This window comes from Abrus precatorius, unplaced genomic scaffold, assembly GCF_003935025.1.
Source record: "Abrus precatorius isolate BTA unplaced genomic scaffold, Abrus_2018 Scaffold7, whole genome shotgun sequence".
Lineage (NCBI taxonomy): Eukaryota > Viridiplantae > Streptophyta > Magnoliopsida > Fabales > Fabaceae > Abrus > Abrus precatorius.
The window spans coordinates 260,980-283,418 of NW_020874417.1; the positions used below are offsets into that span (position 1 = coordinate 260,980).

Here is a 22,439-nt window from a genome sequence, read left to right on the forward strand (position 1 = left end):
TACTACATTAAGTGACTTTATTTATTTATTTTTATCTATTTAAAACCCTAAAATGTTTACTTTTGATCGAAATGTTTTGAATATTTATGTTAAATTCATAGTGAAAAGTAATTTAAAAGACTTTTTAAGACGATGAGATTAAGATTTTAAAGATAAAATGAATTTATTTTTCTTTCATTTGATGAGTTTAAAGTAAAAGGAAGATTTAAAAATATTTAATCCTTTTAATTTGTGAAAAATTTTAGTAAATAAAAATGTAAAGAGTTATAGGTAGAAAAATTCACCAGAATCAAATTTGTTAAATATTAAAATATAGACTTCAGCTTAAATTTTTACGGTGTAAAAGTATAATTAAACCTAAATTTTTACAGCGCCTGATCATCACAAATTCTATATTACAAAAAATTCTTACATGCATGGAGGATCAACTGAAGCTTTCAAGTTGTTCCTTCTCGTTCAATTGTTTAGACTCGAGGGCTGGATTAGGAACTAGCACTTGATGTGGAAGGCTCAACAGTGCCAACTGGATCAGAGTTGGGATTAACCCGATTTCGTCCGCTACGTTTCCCTGATTCCCGATTCTGTGTTTTATCTTGATCTTGCTTTACCAGCACAGGTTGGAACTGCCAAAAGTTCAAATTCAACGGAGGGAAAAAGGGTCATCCAACTATCAAAATTATAATAACGGATAAGGTGGAAAACTCGGTACCCTAAGAAAAGCAAACCTGATATACAGAATAAATAACATTTCTTCTTATTTGTGCCATCATCTCCAAGAAAAGGTTATAGCCTTCAAGCTTATACTCAATAAGTGGATCCCGCTGTGCATATCCCCGTAAACCCACAGCTTGCTGAACAAATTTTAGGGCTTGCAGATGTTCTTTCCACAGGCGATCGATATTACTCAAGATCAAAAACCGCTCTGCTTCTTTCATCAAGCCTGGTGCTTGTTGCTCCACAATATCCTACAGCAAAATTTATAGAAATGAAGAGGGAAACCAAAAGAAATGGAAAAGAAATTATGTGAAGAGCCACACGGCCACCAAACCAATTCACCTAGGAGTTTTTTTTAAATATGACACTAGTGATGGTAATTGCTTTAAGTCCAAGCATTAGATTGCAGAACAGTCAGTATGAGGTTTGATAACCTCTTCTCTCCCTCCCAAAAAAATAACTAAAAGAAAACTGTTTTGACTAAAATCACTTGTCACCATTTTTGTCCCTTTAATTGACAAACAACTAAAAGAAAACTCTCCCTTTTAAATAGGGACATTCTTTCTCAGTTGTTACTTGTTAGTTTTTTTATATCGTGTTATTTTTAAATTGAAGGGTAACCCACAAATCAGCCGCTCAAATTATATGGGCCAAGCATTTTAATCATTGAGATTTTAAAAATCTTTCGTTAATCCCTGAGTATTCACTTTCGTCTTTTTTAGTGCAAAATGACAATGAAAATCAAGTGGAAAAATACTAAAATGAATGACTTTTTACAAAGTCAAGAAATATTATCGATTTTTTAAAATCTCTGGTTAAAATGCTGACCCATAACCAATAGGAAAGAGAACATAAAAAAGGTCTCTTCTTTTTTTTAACAATATGAAAGGATCGGTTGATTTGATCCTGCATGATAACTGTTAAACTGACCCTTTTCTGCAGGTAGGCTTCTCGACCACGAAGACGGAGATAATTCTTCAATTCCTCATAATCTGAACACTTGTCCCTCAGCAAATCAAGGGTTAGATCATTCAATAAGCAGCAATATCTGAAGAAAAAATAAGACAACTTCTGTCAGCAAAATTGTTAGATCCAGATTAAACAAAACCATGCACCGGTTAATATCAAGTACACAAAAGCACAATAAAATAATCAGTCATCTAAATGTCCAGACCAAATATCCAAGAGATGCTTGCTTCTTATTTTGACTTCGCAGTTTGGACTATATGTGTAGGAAAATTAGTTTCCAAAATGGATCAGGATGATGTGAAAATGATATGCTTCACCATGTAACACCCAAAAAAAAAAATGTCGAATTACGTAATACAGTGAATTGGAAAGGCTGCCATATCATTGTTCGACCCCTTTCAACCAATTAAACCAATGGTCTAATTGGATTTTAAAAAAATAAAATAAATATGCAGAGCCTTCTTAATTTTTTACAACATATGTTTATTACATTTATATCAATAAAATAGAATTTTTTTATTTTAATAAATAATCTAGTATTTATAAATGTAGAAAATATATTTTTTAGTGAAGTATTCTGATGGACACTAACTGGTGCGAGAATAAAAATTGAATCGAATTTAGTTGAACTGATACGGAATTAAAAGTTACATAGGAAACTGAGCAAAACGGATTGAGTATAAAGGCTTCCTCCCAAGATGTTCGAGAGCCTAGTCTCTCCCTTCCCAAAACCACTCATATTAAAATAACTGCTAAAATAATTAATAACTGCTAAGATAATTCAATCCTATTAAAAAAACCTAAGTCTTGGCTCTCTTCTTATAATATTTACTTATAAGGGGCCTAACATATTCAATAACATTAAAACAGCAAAGTTGTTGGTTCTCTTGCTTGGCTTTTGCCACGCCATGTAACCAGAAAGTATCACAGTGGACTACTGTCTCACAGAAGTGACCAATCAGCCCCAGTTTAGCCAGTTCAGGGAAAACCCTAGTTTTTAACAATTCAGAGGCAGCTTAGCATGTCTTGCAATAAGGCCTTTAGATTAAGCTAACAAACATACCTCGAAATAAGATAGCAGGTCTAAGCCTATATATAGATTAACAGTCGCAAATCTTTGAATATAATAATATATCGAAACAATTTCAAGAAATAATAATAATAAAATAATAATAATTAATTAGGCTCACTAAGATTAAAAATCTCTTTGGACAGTCTAAAGCATGATCTTTTTAGCTAAATATGCTTTTAAAAAGCTGTGGCTTAATTTATTCAGTAAATAAGCCTAGGCTAGGTCATGACGTCCATCCCTAGCTCCAGCTTTTAAAAGTTTCTATAAAAAAGAATACAGAGTTTTGTGCCAGAAAGTACTATTGGAACAAAATCAAGGTTCTGCATATGACTAAACCAAACAAGGTATCAAGCACAAGGATCAAAAGATTCCACTTACTGCTGAATTTTCGCAATTAGTTTTTCAAGATCCCAATTGTCTTTCGGAGCATCAGAACCAATGTTGGCCTAATTCATCATAAGATTGCATTATTAAGTTACACAATGAAGCAAGTTTAAGAGAGTAGCATAATTTTAGTATGACTTACCTCTAATATGTCATCCATTGTCAATTCAGCATATTCAATAAGAAGAGACTGAAGATTGTCAGATTCAAGGGCTCGTCTTCTCTCTGTATAAACACGATCTCTTTGGCTGTTAAGTACTTCATCATACTCAAACAACTGCTTCCGAATGTCAAAGAAATAGTTCTCCACTTTCCTTTGGGCTTCATCTAATGCTTTGGTCAGCATCTTGGACTCAATAGGTAGGTCTTCAACTCTGAAAGCTCGCATTAAGCCCTACACATCACAATATTAATCATGTTTTGGTATTCAAATTCCCAGTGTAGCAGCGACACAACAGACATTACCTGAATTCGGTCTCCACCAAAAATCCGAAAAATGTTATCTTCAAGACTTAAAAAGAAGCGCGAGCTTCCCGGATCCCCTTGCCTGCCACTTCGACCACGCAGCTTTATGGATAAAAATCAAACTTTCAGTTTCAAATCTTTAATTCACAGTACTATTTATTTATTTATTTTATTATAATATTTTTAGGGAAAAGGAGTGGTGGCCCATTCCAAGATAGGGAAAGTCACGGGGCTCAAAGAGTGCTTATATAGGATTTACATTTATCTCACCCCAAGGAGACAAGTGAGAAATATGCAGCTGTCAAGGCCACAAATTATTCCATGCCCCTCCCCTCATTCTTGCAACCCAATAATGAAAAGGAGGGATGAAAAGAAAACCTGATTATCAATTCGCCTTGACTCATGACGCTCTGTGCCCACTACATGTAGTCCACCAGCTTCCACAACCTGCAGTCATAATGATTATTAATAATGCATCACATGCAATGCATCAAGGAAAATATTAGTCAAGAAACAAATTGACCTTCTTTCTCTCTTCCTCTGTGAAGACTTTATATTCCTTGCCAATTTCCATAAATGCATTTCTCAGCTTGGAAATGACTTCATCTTGAGCAGGGCCCTGCATAAAAATATATAATGACCATATGATAATACAGGATGAAAAATTCGGAAAAGTAATACATCAAAGAAGAAAGCTTTATTTGTCTTTCAAAATAGAAAAAGTAATTAATTATTCTAATTTCTAGTATCAATTACACTAAAAGAATCATCATCATCAGATTGTCACCTTTTCACAGGCATAGGATAGGCGCTCCTCTGCTTCAAGCTCAGTTAATGATCGCTTGCCCCATGTTTCAACAGCTAATTGTGCAGCCTTCTCAGCCACGTCAGCATTTTTATTTGATAATAGGCACGGGAATAATTTCTCATCCACCTGAATGACATATGTGGAGTTCCAAAACAGTAATTGTGAATAGTATGCACACGCACGCAGGGAGAGAGAGAGATAAACACACATGCACACACTTATTAAAGCATACAAACATAAAGCAACATAGATTATGGGTATTTTAGTAATATGTTAGAATAAAAACAAAAAGAATCAGTCCAAATTCTTTCTTTCCCCTCTAGTTTTGGTGCAAACGTGATTATTTAGTTTATTTTTGCATAAGCACATGCTGCGTAACTGGAGGGCATTAGTAGTGAAAGTGTAATTTTGTTTAAGAGAAACTGCAGCATGTTGGGATTTATACAGCATCAACCTCACACACACGAGCTGGATACATCCTGTGAAAGTCCTCATTGAAAACATATACAAGATCACATAACCCAACACACTCCAAGCTTGCAAATTTATCATCCTCATCATCACCATCAAACAAGCTAGAAAGCAAATCATGAGGCATCACTGCAATCTCACTGAACTCCATGCTCCTCTCATCCACCTTCCACAACACAAAGGAAGATCTACACATTCCAGCAAGAAAAAGCTGTTCCTTACACCCAATCAAGAAGGAGAAAACCACCTCAGAAGGCCTAAGGATCTGAACCTCACTCCAATCTCTTAGGTTCAAATCAAAGGATGACACAAAGCAAGAGTATATCCCAAACACTTGGAACCTACCTTTGAACAAAGCAGAAGAAAGAGAAAAGGAGTTTCAATTATCTGAAATCAGAAGGGAGAGGAGGAGCAAGTTCCCAAGAACCTAAAAGAGGATCATAAATTTCAACATCCAAACAGTCCTGTGTCAACCAAGTTACCAATGAACTTGATGCCACCACCAACAACGAACTTGGGAGCTGTTTTCCATGATCATTGAAGACACCCAAAAGAGGGTTGATTCTAGGGAAGTGAAGGGGTGGAGTGTTATGAAAATGTTGAAAAGGTAGAAAGCGAGAAGAAAAAGAACGAGTGAAAAAGGTAAGTAATTAATAAATTTAAATTTTTAAAAGATTATCAGAGTAAATGTCTCATAGGACAGAACAGGAGGCAATATTAGTTAGAGACGGTTAGTGAGGAGACATTAGAGCGGTTTGGTTAGTTAGCTAGAGAGGACCAGTTATAACGATGGAGGGATTCATTTAGAGAATAAGTAACTTTGTATAAAAGGGGAAACCCTTGGAGGAGAATTCTTTCTCCTAGTTTCAGTTCAATTGAATCCAATTAAAAAAAAACATTTCTTCTTCTGCCAATTCCTTAAGAGGTTCCTACAATGTCTTAAATATCCATATTTACTTTTGTTGTTTTAGAAATAATAAGTAGGACATTATAGTCTAAAAGAAGAAGGAATTGGTTGCCAACATCCTTCTTCTATAAAGTATTTGATAGAGTGGGATGTGTTAGCAAGCCCACACACACACACACACACACCCATAACTGTATATACATGAAGAAATATTTTAAAAAAGGAAAACTCCATACCTTCCATGTCTTGAAGGGAGGAGGTTTCTTTACTGACACAAAGACTCCTTCATCTGGCTTAACAACTCTGCAATCATAGGTTCCCAAAAATATTGTAATGCATGTTTGATAATCATAGGCTCTATCAGTAGCAATTTAAGCATAGGAGTAGCCAGAAGATGCTTTCCCATTAAGGTTATATCGGTGACAAATGAATTGTGGAAGAAGTACGATAGTGCCAGCAAGGAATATGTATATGCAATTACAGAAGGTTAGCAAGGAGTTATTTAGCACACAAATTATTCTTCCAAGAAACCATGTGATTAAGGCTCCACTATCATCTATTGGAAGATAAGTTACACTAGACAGGTAGGCAAAGTACATCGTCTCGTCTCTCTCTCTTGTTAACTGGGGACCATAAAAACCCTAGCCCACTCACTACCTCACCCTTCCAAGCCACTACTTGACCTCTAGAGAAACCCAGATAAAACACCATCATCTCAAATAATACTCAAAAGGCAACTAGTACATGGAAGGGAAAATTCTCCATGATAAAACATCGTCAAAAGTTCCATAATACCTTGGCATCAGTATCTCACGAAGCTTCAACCGTGCCATAAATTCAGCATTACCACCAAGGATTATATCTGTCCCACGACCAGCCATATTGGTAGCAATTGTCACTGCCCCAAGACGACCACTCTGTGCTACAATCTCTGCTTCCCTCTCAACATTTTCTGGTTTTGCATTAAGAACCTTGAAACAATAAACAATTCATCATATTTATACCCCAAAAATTTAAAACAAGAGTGTTGCAAGGTTAAGCTTTATTCTCATTCTTCCGAATGGAACAGCAGTTGGTCAGTAGGCCTAGGGAATGAATAGGCTATCCTTTTTAGAAACAAAATTATTTGAAAAAGGTATCATTAAGAAAATATTGTACTCTCATTCTGTCTATGAAGCATGAACACTCCTCTTGCTTAAGGTATTGGAGTGTAAGACGTTTCCAATGCCAATACCTACAGACTTATTGAAAACTTCTCGTTGGAAATCCAGTTAAAAAATTATATTTTGACAGCTTGAACATTTGAACCAATACCTCTATATGGACGGATTCTTCAAGGACACTAGCATTATTTAAAAAATCAATCCTTTTAAACATTTAGAGAAGCCATCTTAAAATATAATATAAAACATTACAAAATAACTTCTCTTAATTGCTTGGTAAGGCTTACTAGTCATTATAAAAAAAAAATCCAAAACTTAACAAGTTGTTCTAAGAAGGTGAATCTGTCTTGCAAGATATGATTCATCTTCTTGCTTTGGGATATTTTTCATAAAGAGACAGAGTGCTGAATTATAAATGATGCCTCAATATTTTGTGTAAGGTATAGAAAGACGACAGACTTTACCTCATGTGGAATTCCAGCTTCTTTCAATTGCACTGACAAGGAATCGCTCTGCTCAACACTAGTGGTGCCAACAAGCACTGGGCGACCAGTTTTGTGCATTCTAGAGATTTCCACTACAACTGCACGCCATTTCCCTGAAGTTGCCCTAAAAACTACATCAGATTCATCCTGAGAAAGAAATTAAAGACACCATTAGGAACTAGATAAACATCAAATAATTTATAAAAACTGTTTTAAAGTACAAAGTAAATCTACTAAGATAGACAATAATAAGACTTCCAAGCTAAACTTTTAGGGGAAATAATCCACCAGCACTATAATAATTTACACATATATTGCACACATAAATGTAGTAAATATATAATCATTCCTCCCATTTGGGAATATATTCCACATGGCACAGTAAACATCAGTTTATTAAAGTGCTGCATATGAATGAAAAGCAAGAAGAAACCTTTCTTATCATAGGTTTGTTTGTTGGCACAACTGTAACTTTAAGCTTGTAAATGCTCTCAAATTCTGTGCTTTCTGTTGCTGCAGTACCAGTCATACCACAAAGTTTGGGGAACTGTAGAAGTACATATTCAAAAGCATCCAGGTAATTTTGAAGGCAAATTAAATTTTTAAATCATGATTCACTTAATCAGCCCAGATATAACATTTCCAACCTGCAGAAAGAAATTCTGGTAACTAATAGAAGCCAGTGTTACAGTTTCATTTTGAATTGGCAAACCTTCCTTTGCCTCAACTGCTTGGTGAAGTCCATCACTCCACCTTCTCCCCTATCAGTAAAGAAAATATAACTAAAATTACTTGTGCCTTGAGATATCAACTGAATTTACTTCTCAGAAATTTGAACGACATTCTTCCTTCACCTAAGTTTTACTCTTTTTTCCTCTATAGATAGATATGGTAGTGAGCTGGGGGGGGGGGGGGGGGGGGCAAACTATTATCCAGATGTAGACTAATATAAATAGTTTCTGAATTTAAATTTTGACCCAAATCTAGTGAATATAAATTACAATACAACTATTCTTATATATGACACTTTAATTTAATACATTCATCAGCCATATTCTGAAGCAAAGTTTTGCCATAATCTTAAACTTAATAGAGTTCCAGAAATAAAAATCAGTACATGCAAAGGCCTGAGATTATAATTATTATCAAAATTAAATCAAATATAGCACAAGAAACTGCTATAGCTGGTGCACTACCATACTTATTGCCATGAAGTCAAGTAGAATCTCTAAATACCTGCATGACTCGACCAGTAAACTCATCAACAATCAGAACCTCTTTGCCACGAATTATGTAGTTTACATCTCGAAGAAATAGTTCTTTTGCTTTTATTGCATTTAGGACATATGAAGCCCACTGTTCTCGTGGATCATATAAATCTTTGACAGCTAAAATTTCTTCAGCATCTTCATAACCCTGTTCAGAAAGTAGAACCGTTTTTTGTTTTTCATCCACCTGCATTGACAATTTCAGGAAGAATAATAAAATTCAAAGATCCACTTTTGTTTTAATAAATTAAGCATCCACTCCTGTCAGCACAGATAAAAAATGAATGCTAGAAGTTCATTATCATTGCCAAGCAGACTACAAAATAGATGCTAATTCTATATCACATTTACTGTCAGCACCATATAAGCATTCCACTCTATAATATTTATAAAGCATCTTTCTAAAACTTCTTCATTTTCATTTACCTAGGGCTAGTCTAATCATAATCGATTTTTCTATTTTTCTTTAAAAAATCTCCCCCTTAGATAGGAAGATGTTTGAAATAACAGTCCATAAACTCTTAAAAAAACAGGGATAAATATGCCTTCACCTAAAGTTTAGGTTTTGCTGTTCTAAGAATAGTATGAACATATTGTCCATGTAACACAAACCAGACAAATGAAGATATCCTCATGTTCACATCAACGGACAAAAATATTAATCAATGACAACACAGTCCCAGTTGACAAAAATATTAATCAATGACAGCACAGTCCCAGTTTATAATTTTTTTACCATATTCTGATTAAGAATTATAGGTTTGATGGCAAAGTCCTGAAAGGAGATAAACTTACATCTGACAAAATTTCTTCTCAAATATACACAAAAATGGCTGAATTTAAGTATGTGATACAACCAGATTAATACACATGGTTTTCTAACCCATGCAAACCTAAACTAGAAAACAGACTCCTTTTATGATGCTAATATAGTAATATTTCTCATCACAACTTAAAAAGTGATCTGAGCATGTACAGAAAGAGCAACAGAGAGTAAATCTTCAGATAAACTTAACACTACATTAAATTTCAAAATGTAAACATAGTTTAGCAGACTTACAGTGTAATGTATGTCTCGCTCAAAGGCTTCTGCTATCTTTGCAGCCTTATAATATCGATCACTGGGTTTCTCTGCAGGTCCTGATATAATAAGTGGAGTTCTAGCTTCATCAATAAGGATTGAATCAACCTCATCAATGATACAATAATTGAAACCCCTTATGACAAGCTCCTCGACACTCTGTACATTCCACAGTTTGGAGTTCAGTATGATACTAAAGGATAGAAATTAACTATTCAAAAAATATATTAAATGAAAGAAATGTGTAAAGGAAGAATTACTTTCCGTGGCAAGATTGTCTCTCAAGTAATCAAAACCAAGCTCACTATTAGTGACATACGTTATGTCACATGAATAATTTTCCTTTCTTTGCTGACTTGTCATATTCTCTGCCAACAAATACATTATTTGTTAGACAGCAGCAAAGGAATGTGTATAAAATGTTTTGTGTATTAATGAAGCTCACTTGATAATGAGAGAAAAAGAAACATAAAACCCTAAACATAAACCAAGAACAGATTACATCAAGGATGAATTGGCTTTTATTGAGAAATAAAAAATAGAATGGACAACAATGGAGGGAGCCAGGAAGAAGCTTGAAATACAACACGCCCCCAACTGACTAACAATGGATGAATATAGATTTGAAAAGATTTAGAAAGAGAATTCAAAAATAAAGGGAGGGGGGGGAGGGAAGGAATGAAGCATGAGACATACGCTGAATGAGGCCAACCTTCAATCCAAGAAAGCGAGGAACTTGACCAACCCACTCGCAATCCCGCCGAGCCAGATAATCATTGACGGTAACAACATGAACTCCCTTCCCACTTAATGCATTTAAATAAGCTGGCAAAACAGCAACCAGTGTCTTCCCTTCTCCTGTCCTCATTTCCGCTATCTCTCCCTTATGAAGAACCATGCCCCCTACAAGACCCGAACTAACAGAATTAACAAATCCACCTCTTACGCACACGAATATAAACAGAGCCAAACACCAAATAGCACGAGCCAGAGATATGTATAAGTATAACATAATTAAGTAACAAATTCCATTTCCATTTTCCATCAACAACAAAATACAAGCGAAGGATTTACCTATCAGCTGTACGTCGAATGGACGAAGGCCCAAAACTCTCTTGGACGCTTCTCTTACAACAGCAAACGCCTCCTGCAACACACACACACACACACTTCCTTAGTCACAAACAAGAGCAACGGCATTCGAATCACCATCTATAACAAACATTCACATTTTCAGACTCACAGGCAAGAGAGACTCCAAAGACTGGCCCTGTTGCGCGCGTTCTCGCAGTGCAAAAGTCTTCGCCCTCAGTTCCGAATCCGACAATGCAGAAATCTCCGATTCCAATCCATTGATTATGTTAACGGTTGCAGCATACTGCTGCCTCGTGGCTTCGCCGGTATCGGTTCCTTTGAAGATACCGCCAAGCAATCCTCCGAGGGACGCTACCGCACCCGATCGGGTCCTCCTGCTTCGCCGTGTTTTAGAAACCGACGGCGGATGGAGGTGGAAGCCTCCGCGAAGAAAAGCGGAATCCGGTAGAGTTAGGGTTTTGTGGCAGTAACAACGCGTGTGCGAGTTCCAAGTTTTGGAGGTAAAAGAGGAACAGAATGATGACGCTGCCATGGTTTGAACTTAGAATTGCGAAGGGAAATTGAAAAAATGATATATAGTGAGGAAATTGGATTGGATTGGAAAGGTAGGTTTCATTGGCTTGGGCTGTGTAGGGGTGGGTGGTAATGGTGCGTGCAAACGGAGACTCTCAGTTCTCTGCGTCTGAATTGTTGTGATAGGAAGGACGAGAGATAAGATAAGGAGAATCTATTGTGTAGGCGCGCGTAAGTAGAATTCTAGGAGTAACTAGTAACTAACCATTTTAAATAAATATCCCTTTAAAAAATGTTTTTCTAAAATGCTAATATTCCATTTATATTAATTTATTTGGAGAAAAAATCGTTTGGTTTTACTTAAAATAAAATGATTGGTTGTTATATTTAATTATTCATCAAACAATTTTTTTAAGTGTTATTTGTTTTTAATTCACCAGTTATATGAATTAGTTGGATACTGTATGTTTAATAATTTTACATTTTTATTATGAATCAAATCAAATGCATATTTATAATAGCTAATATCATTTGGTCCTAGCAAAATTTAGGATTGACAATTAAAACAATGAGGATGATTTAACTGGTGGCTTTTTTTTACCCATTAAATAAGTTTAAATTTAGATATTAGATTATCAAATTCTATTCATATTCATCTTATATATTTTAAGATTTTATTGGTTTATTTTTTAAGATTGAATTAAGTATTTTAAAATAATATTTTTTTTATGAAAAAATATTTATTACATATGTCTGCCATTTATTTTTATAAGTGAAAATATTCTAATTATGTTATATTTATGTGTGTGTAATCTTACACAAAACATTTTCTCTAAATCATCAAATTTAAGGAAAAGAATATAATTTTAATAAAAAGAATCTTATAGTTTTCTCTAATTATTAATTAAATTACATTTGAAAATAGATATTTTAATGTATTAGAACGTATGAAAATGCAGAAGAGTTTTCATATTTGGCAATAAACTAACAAGAATTACTCAATAATTTTTTGTACAATATCTGATTGTGTAATGAATTTTTCTGTTTATCTTACATAATGTTCTTTTCTTCTCTATTTTCTTTCACAATAAAAAAAATAGCGAAAAAGGGGATATTTTTGTTCATTTTTTCATCACTTAATTTTACTTTTTTCTTCAATTTCATTTAAAACAGTGCGTAAGTGTAACAATTGAGAATCCTGTTGTCAATGGAAAAAAGATGTATTTCTTTTGGAAAGTACTGGACTGTGTAAAGGAAACATTTGCGACAACAATTTAAATGAACATACAGTAAATATTTAGAATCTTGCCAAAATTCATGAAACTATGTACAAGATCTCTATTCACATGATATTGTCCCATAAAACTTACACATCATCCCGTTATAAATACACTGTAGTTTCAAAGTGTAGTACTGTCAGCTGAACTTGCAGTTCTTGTATTTAATCTGGCATAAAAGAAAAATCATTAGCAATCAATAAGTATTATAAATACGATACGAGAGAATCCTTTATTGCTCTATCCTCTATGATAACATCTTAGCAGCCGTCCTGTAAATTGTGACACATTCTTTTCAATTTGTGTCAGTCATCCTTTATAAAAAAGAAAAACAGAAAAAAAGAACACTAAAATCCGTCTGTTACAATTATAACATATTCCTCAGAAGTTAAAAGAAATCAATGGAAAGCACATAAGCGAGAGTTTAGAGGACATGGGCAAGATCATGGTATTACACAAATGATCATATAAATAAAGAATACGAAACGAGCCCCCTGGGAGGGTAAATCGGCGACCAAAGACATAAACCAGAATGATCAGCTTGGTTGTGGCGGTACCACTTTCAAACTTCGCAGCCACTCACAGAAGCTAGGATCATCGAAGTGAAGGAAACTGCTTTTTAGCTTTGTCCGCTGTTCCGTTGTCAATGACCTAAGTTGCGGGAATCTTGCCTCCTGCCAAAGTTTTTAAGTTCAATATGTAAGCAGGAACCCTCTACAAATATTCATGATACACAGGGAACTTGTTGGCAGTGCAGTAATTGAAAAAAAAAAGATGTTTTCAGTTTCACAAGAGAAAACATGAAGCATTCCTCACCTGTTCATAAGGAGGATCCCTGTGTGCAGGTATTACTCGAGAGACAAAATATCGAGCCTGTGAGCTACCCTCCTGTCACAAATGTGCATTGTTGAAATTTAACTTCTAATCAGGAGATGGAACTAAAAACATGTGAAGATCTAGGTCTAAAGTGCAGTGCCGTTGATTACAAAATTAAAAAAGTAGATTTTAATGAACTCATAGTTTGTTATACATGTATATATTTCGTCACTATATCAACAGTTGATTGGTTATATCTTCACACTTCAACATATAAAGTGCATCCTTCACTTTAGAGGAACCAAACATAGTGAGTGAATAATAAAGAACACAAACCTTAAATGCTAGGATGCGAGGAGCTGGAAAACGGAATTCAGTAAGCTCTTCAGCCAATGTCCGACAAGCTGCTAAAGCAGTAGAACTTCTTGCTTCATCAGCTGCAAGTTCAGCACCCTAAGAACAACAGTCAATATTGAAAAGTTTTGAAACAATTAGACATAAAAGAAAAAAGGTAAGAAAATGATATTCTAAAGAGAGAAAGAAACCAGAAACATACAGAACAATATCTAATTTATTGTGGTCTCAAACATCATGGTTCTAAATGTCAAATATGTACAACTTAGAAGTAAATGAATATTATGTTGATCAATGCAAAGTATACGCTGAATTATGCTTATCAACAGCAAATTCATCGGAGGACTAGATTGCATCAATTTGGAAAATACAGGAGTAATATTATTATAACTGGAAAGAGGTGCCAATCAAATTCTGGTAAAACTTATAAGAGGACAAAAGGTGCACTTAAGCCTGAAGTATTAATTAGAAACTTGTACTCGGACCTCAAAATATAAGGTCAAACATAACAAAGATGACTCAAACCTTCCATTCTGCTAAGGTAAAAAGTCATCACACCAGACCAAATATGATTTCTACATTTAAAATTCAATACATCGAATCCATTACCATTCAAATTTCTTTTTTATTCTATTAATTGTACATGGCCATAAAATATCATGTATGATTATTTGCTATAGTAACTTCAAAAAGGCTTATGTACCTCCGCCCCCCAAGAAAAAACCTCAAAAAAGCTTGAGGGAAGGAGTGTAGTAACTAAAATTAGTTTCATTTAGCACCATGATCTGCCAAAAGGAGATATAAAACAGTAAAGAAAAAATAATTTATTTACAACACCATAGTTCATAGTTCAACTAAGATGTCATGCTAGAAGCCTAGAACAGAAAGAGGATACCAAGTGCCTACCAACCAAATGAAGACATCAGTGCCATGGTCAAGAATAACAGCAGCATCAGACTGCATAGCAAGATCATAAGCTGGTAGCTCCTCAAAAGTCCCCCCCTCCCTGTGCATTAGACAACGAGGAGCCACCATTCGCAGTGACAGATCGAAGGATGCATTCAGAAACAGGTTCCGCAGCACAGACCTCTCATCTTCATGGCCAACAATGCTCCCCAATAGGGGTCCTCTTTTGAGATGGAAAAGAAGCTCTGGTAAGAGAGAAAGCTCCTTTGGAAAACAGTGAAGTTTTGATTTGGGTAATTGGGAGCCAAATTTTAGAGCTATATCCTTGATTCTTTCATCTATCGATGCTCGCATGTCAATTACATCAGAATGGTTTTTGGCTCGTAACAGAGTCCTCTTCGCAATGAGGACAGCAGCTACATCATCCTGAATACTCTCAAGATATGCTGAAATACTATCTACAGTTGGCAGTCTAACAGTAATGACCCTTGACACATTGGCTTGATATACATTTGAATATTGAATTGCAAACTGGAAAAAAACAAAGTCATTTTTGATATCTCCTTTAGTTTCCATGGAGAGAGAGAAGCTTTGTGTCTCTTCAACACTCAACATTTGAATATAAAGCGCTGTATCATTTCTAAAAGTCTCGTGGGTGTCTACATGAGCCTCTTCACCAGGACCCACAACTTGAGTTACCAGAATACTACTGGACATGCGTAATTCTAACAGCCCATGAGAGCCTGCTGATCTGGTGGCTGCCCTCTGCAAGTTAACACCAAAGGCTTCCCCGAAATCATCATGGAGAACCAAAACTCCACCCGATGCTTTTGCAAGAGGCTGTAAAATAGGAACTCTTACAGGGCAGGTTCCAGCACATAAAATGTCAACTACAGTATTATGATGATGAGCCTCACGACCTAGATTCTCCATCCATTTTAATGCCGTCTTTTCCATATAAGGATAATTAGGGTGACTAAGAGAATGAGGAACAGACCCAGGTCCATAAGTGTTTGGTCCACCAGCACAGACAATAATTCTGTTATTACCACCTGACCTTTTGACCACCCCTCGGGACAGATCTGCAGATGGGCCCTGAATTATAGCAAGAGCAACCTCAACAGCAGTTCCTAGACACCGATCTCTGGAAGCTTCTGGTATTTTCATTTTGTAGGGCCGCAGAGATGAAAATATGGTATGTGCTACAGGCAATGAAGCATGCATTGGTGCCAAGTATAAGCCAGTACCATAAATCAATCCTTTCAAAGATTCCAGATTTTGTGGCTTGTCCCCGGGAAGCACATCAGCATATGCAATTGACTCCTCTGAAAAATCATAAACTGAGACAGTACGGCCATATACTACAATTCCTACACGCGTTGTTGGAGGGAGAGAATCAACAAAAGCATGCAAAGAACTCTGTAAATGCTGCAGATGAGATTCATCTAAACATTCATCTATCACAAGAACAATTGGTGCAGACATTCTCGAATCTGAAACTGGCACAAAACCAGGTCTCTTGTTCCCAGTTTGAACATAGTCAACCATGGATGATGACAGTTCTGGAAATATGCGAAGATCTTCCTTCTTGGGAGCAATGTACTCACCATCACTTATATTCAGTTTCGAACATATTACACACTGCCACTGGCCTGATCCAAGCAATATGTTGCAATAGATATTTGCAAAAGCTCCACAGCTTTTGCAGCGATGTGGATCGCGCTGAATTACTTGCGGACCTGCTAAGACCTCCCTCCCTGGAGAGAGCAACGCCCCGAAACCCAAACTGGGTACATTAGCCTGTTTCTTCTGCTTCAACACCTATTTATTAAAGGGAAAGTAAAAAGTCGAAACATGAAGGATCATTTAAAAAAAAAAGTGGCGTCTAAAAAGAAAAGAAAATTAAAAGACGCATGAGAATGATGTCCCAATTACAGGAGAAATAAAAGCCTAGGCATGATTGCAAGTTCAGATAATCAAATCATTAGCAAAACAAAATAAATTTCACTGGTGACAAAATTCAGGTACTTAATGAAAAAAAAAAATCAACAGGAGCGTTAATTAGAAGAAAGAATATAGTACCTTGCTAGCTGAGAAGCGAACAAAGTTTGATTCTTCAGCAGCTGCGGGAACATGAGCCTCTATAGCATGAGAAACTTGGGGCTGCAACTGAAAAGATCCATTGGAGAAATGTGGCGGGGATGGCGTTGGGAAAGCGGAGTGGGAAGAAAAAGCAGGCGGCTGAGGCGAGACAGGTGAGGTGCGGAAAGGAACAGCAGCAGGACGAACAGGAGAAGTAAAAACAGGTGGTCCAGGAGGGGTGCTCAAGTGAGGAACGGGGCCTCCATTCCTAACGGAAGGGGATGATGAAGATGAATGGTCTTGTTGCAACATTGAATTAGACATTGATTCAAGAACACAAATGCCAAATTCCTCTAATGGTCATTGGACTGAGTTTGAGCGGGTAGAGAAGGAACATAAACATGCCTTCCACTTTCACCCTTTCACATGTTCTGTTCCTCCACTTCTTCTTCAGACATTTGCTGGACTAGGAAGCCTCACGGGTCAGGCCCAACCAGGATCCAGCTAAAGACAAACGAGACCGAAGCGTAAACGTCGTCGTCTCTATTTCTTCTTAAAAATTTATATAAAATCTAATAAGTCAAAAAAATATTTTAAAAAATGAAATCACGAGTAACGACACTCTCACCGTTCTTCTAACATGCCATCGCCAACCACTGAACCCTAGACACCACAAATTCCCACGAATGATCACGTTTCCACAAAACCCTAACATTCCACCCCATCCGAACCCAACCATGGACAACGACGACCCTCGAAACGGCACCGTCGAGGACAACGACCACGACCACCGGGCCGCGAAGAAACCGAAGCTCACGCGCCCTATTTCCGAACCTGAGATTCGCCAGGAATTTTCCCATCACCAACCTGGCATAGCTAGAATCAACAACGGCAGCTTCGGAAGCTGTCCACGCTCCGTCCTCACCGCTCAGAACGCCTGGCAGCTCCGCTTCCTCCAGCAACCTGATGATTTCTTCTTCAACACGCTCCGAAAGGGAATTCTCGACTCACGCGCCGTCGTCAAAGACATCATCAATGCCGACCACGTCGATGACGTCTCGCTCGTCGACAACGCCACCACGGCTGCCGCCATCGTTCTCCAGCAGATCGGTCGGCGTTTTGCCGGCGGCAACTTCAAGAAAAACGATACTGTCATAATGTTCCATTGCGCCTACCAAGCCGTCAAAAAATCCATCGAAGCCTACGTCACTCCGGTCGGCGGCTCCGTCGTGGAAGTTCAGCTACCGTTTCCGGTTCGCTCCGACGAAGAAATCATAGCAGAGTTCAAGAAAGGACTCGAGCGAGGTAAACTTAACGGGGGAAGAGTTAGGTTAGCGATGATCGATCACATAACATCGATGCCTTCTGTTGTTCTCCCCGTTCGCGAATTGATCAGAGTTTGCAGAGAGGAAGGAGTGGACCAGGTTTTCGTCGACGGAGCTCACGCCATTGGAAGCTTGCGCGTCGATGTTAAGGAAATTGGGGCTGATTTTTACGTCAGCAACTTGTACAAGTGGTTCTTTTCTCCGCCTTCGGTGGCGTTTTTGTACAGTAAGAACTCGAACGACGTGCACCATCCGGTCGTTTCGCATGAATACGGGAAGGGGTTACCGGTTGAGAGTGCGTGGGTTGGGATGCGAGACTATAGTCCCCAGCTTGTGGTGCCATCGATTTTGGAGTTCGTGGATCGGTTTGAAGGTGGGATTGAGGGTATTATGAAGAGGAACCATGATGGGGTTGTTAAAATGGGGAACATGTTGGCAGAGTCTTGGGGAACGATTCTAGGGTCGCCTCCTGGAATGTGTGCTAGCATGATTATGGTGGGGTTACCTTCTACACTCTGTGTGATGAGTGATGATGATGCCTTGAGGTTAAGGTCATACCTCAGGGTCTATCATGGTATTGAAGTTCCTATATATTACCAGGCTTTGAGGATTTGTGACAGGGATCCCAGGGACAAGGATGGGTTTATAACTGGTTATGTCCGCATATCTCATCAAATTTATAACACTGTTGACGACTATCATAGGCTTAAGAATGCAATTAATCAGCTTTTGGAAGACGGAAAAATTTGCAGTGAGCTTCCAAAGGAGTGATTTCAAATAAGAAGATAAAGAAAGCGGTATGGGTTTTACTCACTTGTAGTCTGCATTTTGTTTTGTGTTAGCTTTATCTTTAGCAGCTTGTTTTATATGGCACATTGTTGTTGTCTTGCATCCTCTAGTTTTTGCAAAACAAAATAAGCATTGTCAGAATTTCTCGGAAATTCTTAAAAACTGAATAAGAATTTTTATTCGAAGCTACTAATCAATCTAACTTCATATTACAATTCAACAACTTTGATCTCAGTATTGTCTATGATTGATTCTACTTGTATTGCGGAAGGGTATGCTTTATAAGTATATTTGCTTAAGATTTGATAGTAGGAACTGAGATATTAATTGCGATAGATGTGTCACAAAATGCCAAATGATTGGTCAGGTTTGATAGTGAGTGGATATATTTACTACCATAATTGATACTTATACGAAATTTTTTTTTTTCTTAAATCTCGAGGGTGTACTGGCTGACTTCTGACCTCACAGTTGGTATTTCCTCTTGTTTCTTTATTTCCTGTATATATTTTTTGCTCTGTTCAACCCTGCTTACAGATTATGATCACTTAAATGTATGTAGTCACTTTTAATGGAACTTTTGGTTCCTTTAAGTGTCAGACTGTCTTTGGGCAATTCTAAAGAATTTCCCATAGTTGCTAACATTTACAGGGAGGGCCATTTGTGCTGCTTCAGTAAATTGATTATTTTGTTAAACCAGTATTTAACATTGTGAGTGTTGGGCATGTCCCAAGTCCCTGGACCAGTTCTTGATGACAAGCTTTCATAGTTTTCATAGAAGTGATTGAAGAAGGTAAATTTTTGTGGCACTGTGCACACTATGGTGCATTTAGTTGGAACGAAATCCCATATATTTAATTTGATTTTAGGTCAACCCTGTGGTTTGATTTAATAGTAGGCTCCTGACATCCATTCAGTGTAAAGCACATGGCATTTTTAATAGGATTTCATTATAAGTTATGTTAAGGGACCTCACTTAGTGGGATAAGGCTTGGTTGTTGTTGTGATATAAGTTATGCTAATGGATTGGGTTTAAAGAATGTTTGTAGAATAGTTGGATTTTCTTGCCAGGACCTAAACAATGTAGAACTGTGGCCTGAGTCTGTAAAGCTATTGTTAACTAAACAGTCAAAGTTTAGCATATATCAGTCAGAAACTGTAGGTATCCTTGTTGACCTTTTTAATTTATTTTGTGATATATTCGGGTAATAAAGTGGAAATTTTTTCCGTTTGCCGTTAATTTGGTTTTCAATTTTTCAGTTCGAGTTTTGCTGTTTACATTGGATTAGATTGGTTTGGGAACGCCCTTACATATTATCTTTGATACTCTGTAATTACAGCTTTGTGCAATATTTTTTTGTCTTTCATTTTTTGAAGGGAGGGGTTAATTCATGCCAATATTAATGCTAAAAGGTGAGTTTTGTTCTTTGCAACTGTGTGCTACCTATGTGGCAGTGTATCTTTGAATCCTTGAATTAGCTTTATCAGTACAGTAGCTTAACTTGTACGAATTTAAGTACTTGAAGCCTTTGCTCTTGATTATTTGTGCTATGATTACTGAAAGATTTTGTGCTATTGATATGACAGGTAATGGAAAATGTTAAGAGCCCTCATGGAAGAACCTATACAAGGTTAAATATGTTTGCTGGGTTGCGTAATTATTGTAGAATAAAGGGGATCTTCTGCATGCCACTACAGAGCTCAGTAGGGATTCTGACAGTTACATATTGAAATTAAGCAAGCTGATATTTGCGAGGCGTTTTTTTTCTAGTTCTGGTTTTTGGGGCCGTGAGAAGATGTATATCAGCAGCATTCTTTAGTTCTTGACTAAGTTTCATTCATGAGCTAATTGCCTCTCAATCCTTGGCTACTGGTTTGTATGTATAGGTTTGCTTCTTGGTAATTGGGGCAAAGCATGTTTGAATCCTGCCTTGACACTAAAAACCAAAACTGGATAACTCTTCTATACGATGGACTAAGGCACGGTAGTAGCCATTTTGTTTACTGATCAACGTAGTGAATTCAGAAATGAGTATTGCAAATATATGTTACTGCATGTAAAATTAAATTATGCCTTTTGATGTTGTAGTGTATTTTATAACTCGTTAACCTATAATCCCTAGAGATGGCAGCGGCTGTATTTAGCTTACACCATCTTTCAGCTGGGGGTAGCAATACCTGAGCGGAACAAATATTTTCAGCATCAGATCTTAACTAATGGCTACTATCTACAAAGCCTTATTACTAACAGTCTGGTTGGAAGCGTATAAGTTGGATTTGGAGCAATTAGATTTATGAAAAGTTGGTTGACTTCTCTTGTGTAACAACAATTTAACCTTGTGAGACAATGCAAGCATTAATCGCAAAGAACACGCGCACGCTTCTTACATCTTTGTGAGGCATTGGTATTCTTGAAAGGAACACATTCTACTGGTTAGTGCGTCTTTAATTTTCCAATGAAATAAGTTATTATGCATCCTCCCAATTGTCATTTAAATGGCATATATTGATTTTTATTTCACTTACACTTACACTCACGTACGGCAACCAATGAGTTTGGAATTGGGTCATTTTAGACTGAAGATTGAAGTGCCCTTCGCTGGCCCAGTTATAGCTTTAAATGTAGGTCTCATTTCTGCATCATCTTCATCGCTATCATAATAACTATTATATATTGATATTTCTAAAATACCGATTAACATGAACCTGATGATAAAACTCCTTCTCATCAGTCAACTGTTATTTGTTAATAAGTCGACTATTAAGCATAATGATTAATGTGAATTTGTGATTTGGAATGGATCAGTCAAATATTATGGCTGAAAAGGCTATCCATTAACGTTACATCTGAATCTCAGACAAATGCATTTAAGCGCAAATTTCAAATTTTCAATGCAGTTTTTATTTTGCCGATGAGATTGTGTGATGTTTCTAGACGTGTGATAACTGGGATAAATTTGAAATTCTTTTATAAATTACAAATAATTTATTTCTTTTAGAGGCTTTCTTATTTAACATCTTTAAAATTTAAAAAGATAAATTATTTTTAATTTACAAAAAAAATTATTTATTTTTTATATTATATTGTTATTTTCATGCATGCTTGTTTAACCTACCTAAACTCGGTTGTTAGAATTTCTATACTTACCAATAGAGATTTAAAAAATAAATGAAATATAATTATCTATTAATTAATAATAACAATTTAAATTATTAACCTAATATTATTTTAATAATTCTTATAAGTTTTTATATTTTAAATTTTTAAAATTATTTTTAGATGGACCTACATGTCAGCCCATTTTATGTTTTTGTTTTAGGTTTTTAATGTTTCTAATAAGTAGGCTTGTTAGTCCATTAATCCATTCCTGAAGGAGTAAGACTAAACAGAAGCAACACAGGTTAATCCATTTTGTCACTTCTTGAAGCAGTTATTAACTCAACCCACTATACAGAGGTTGTAATTGATTACACAGCTGATGGCGTCATTGTCTT

General features: G+C 36.4%; 3 protein-coding genes across 4 annotated transcripts; 1 reads left to right on the forward strand and 2 right to left on the reverse strand.

Moving 5' to 3' along the window:
* Positions 1 to 282: 282 nt before the first annotated feature.
* On the reverse strand, positions 283 to 11,624 carry LOC113872818 (protein translocase subunit SecA, chloroplastic). 2 transcript variants are annotated; one of them, XM_027510649.1, is made up of 20 exons: positions 11,031 to 11,624; positions 10,862 to 10,934; positions 10,484 to 10,690; positions 10,053 to 10,155; positions 9,767 to 9,947; positions 8,675 to 8,893; positions 8,086 to 8,199; positions 7,872 to 7,985; positions 7,418 to 7,585; positions 6,586 to 6,761; positions 6,027 to 6,093; positions 4,392 to 4,538; positions 4,128 to 4,223; positions 3,983 to 4,051; positions 3,605 to 3,706; positions 3,282 to 3,533; positions 3,134 to 3,201; positions 1,645 to 1,762; positions 726 to 965; positions 283 to 623 (listed from the first exon to the last, which is right to left on the reverse strand). In XM_027510649.1, the coding sequence occupies exons 1-20, from the start codon at positions 11,412 to 11,414 to the stop codon at positions 483 to 485; spliced, it is 3,039 nt and encodes a 1,012-aa protein (XP_027366450.1). In that variant the 5' UTR covers positions 11,415 to 11,624; the 3' UTR covers positions 283 to 482. The 2 variants fall into 2 exon arrangements, with proteins under 2 accessions (XP_027366450.1, XP_027366452.1); XM_027510651.1 differs by having other exon boundaries at positions 9,767 to 9,846; positions 10,048 to 10,155.
* Positions 11,625 to 12,600: 976 nt separating this feature from the next.
* LOC113872819 (protein transport protein SEC23) lies at positions 12,601 to 17,268 on the reverse strand. Its single transcript, XM_027510652.1, has 5 exons — positions 16,831 to 17,268; positions 14,749 to 16,569; positions 13,825 to 13,941; positions 13,489 to 13,560; positions 12,601 to 13,346 (listed from the first exon to the last, which is right to left on the reverse strand). The coding sequence occupies exons 1-5, from the start codon at positions 17,152 to 17,154 to the stop codon at positions 13,209 to 13,211; spliced, it is 2,472 nt and encodes an 823-aa protein (XP_027366453.1). The 5' UTR covers positions 17,155 to 17,268; the 3' UTR covers positions 12,601 to 13,208.
* Positions 17,269 to 17,445: 177 nt separating this feature from the next.
* On the forward strand, positions 17,446 to 21,442 carry LOC113872820 (L-cysteine desulfhydrase-like). The gene is made up of 2 exons (XM_027510653.1): positions 17,446 to 18,952; positions 20,532 to 21,442. Exon 1 carries the CDS (start codon positions 17,517 to 17,519, stop codon positions 18,924 to 18,926), a length of 1,410 nt encoding a protein of 469 aa, XP_027366454.1. The 5' UTR covers positions 17,446 to 17,516; the 3' UTR covers positions 18,927 to 18,952; positions 20,532 to 21,442.
* Positions 21,443 to 22,439: the final 997 nt, after the last annotated feature.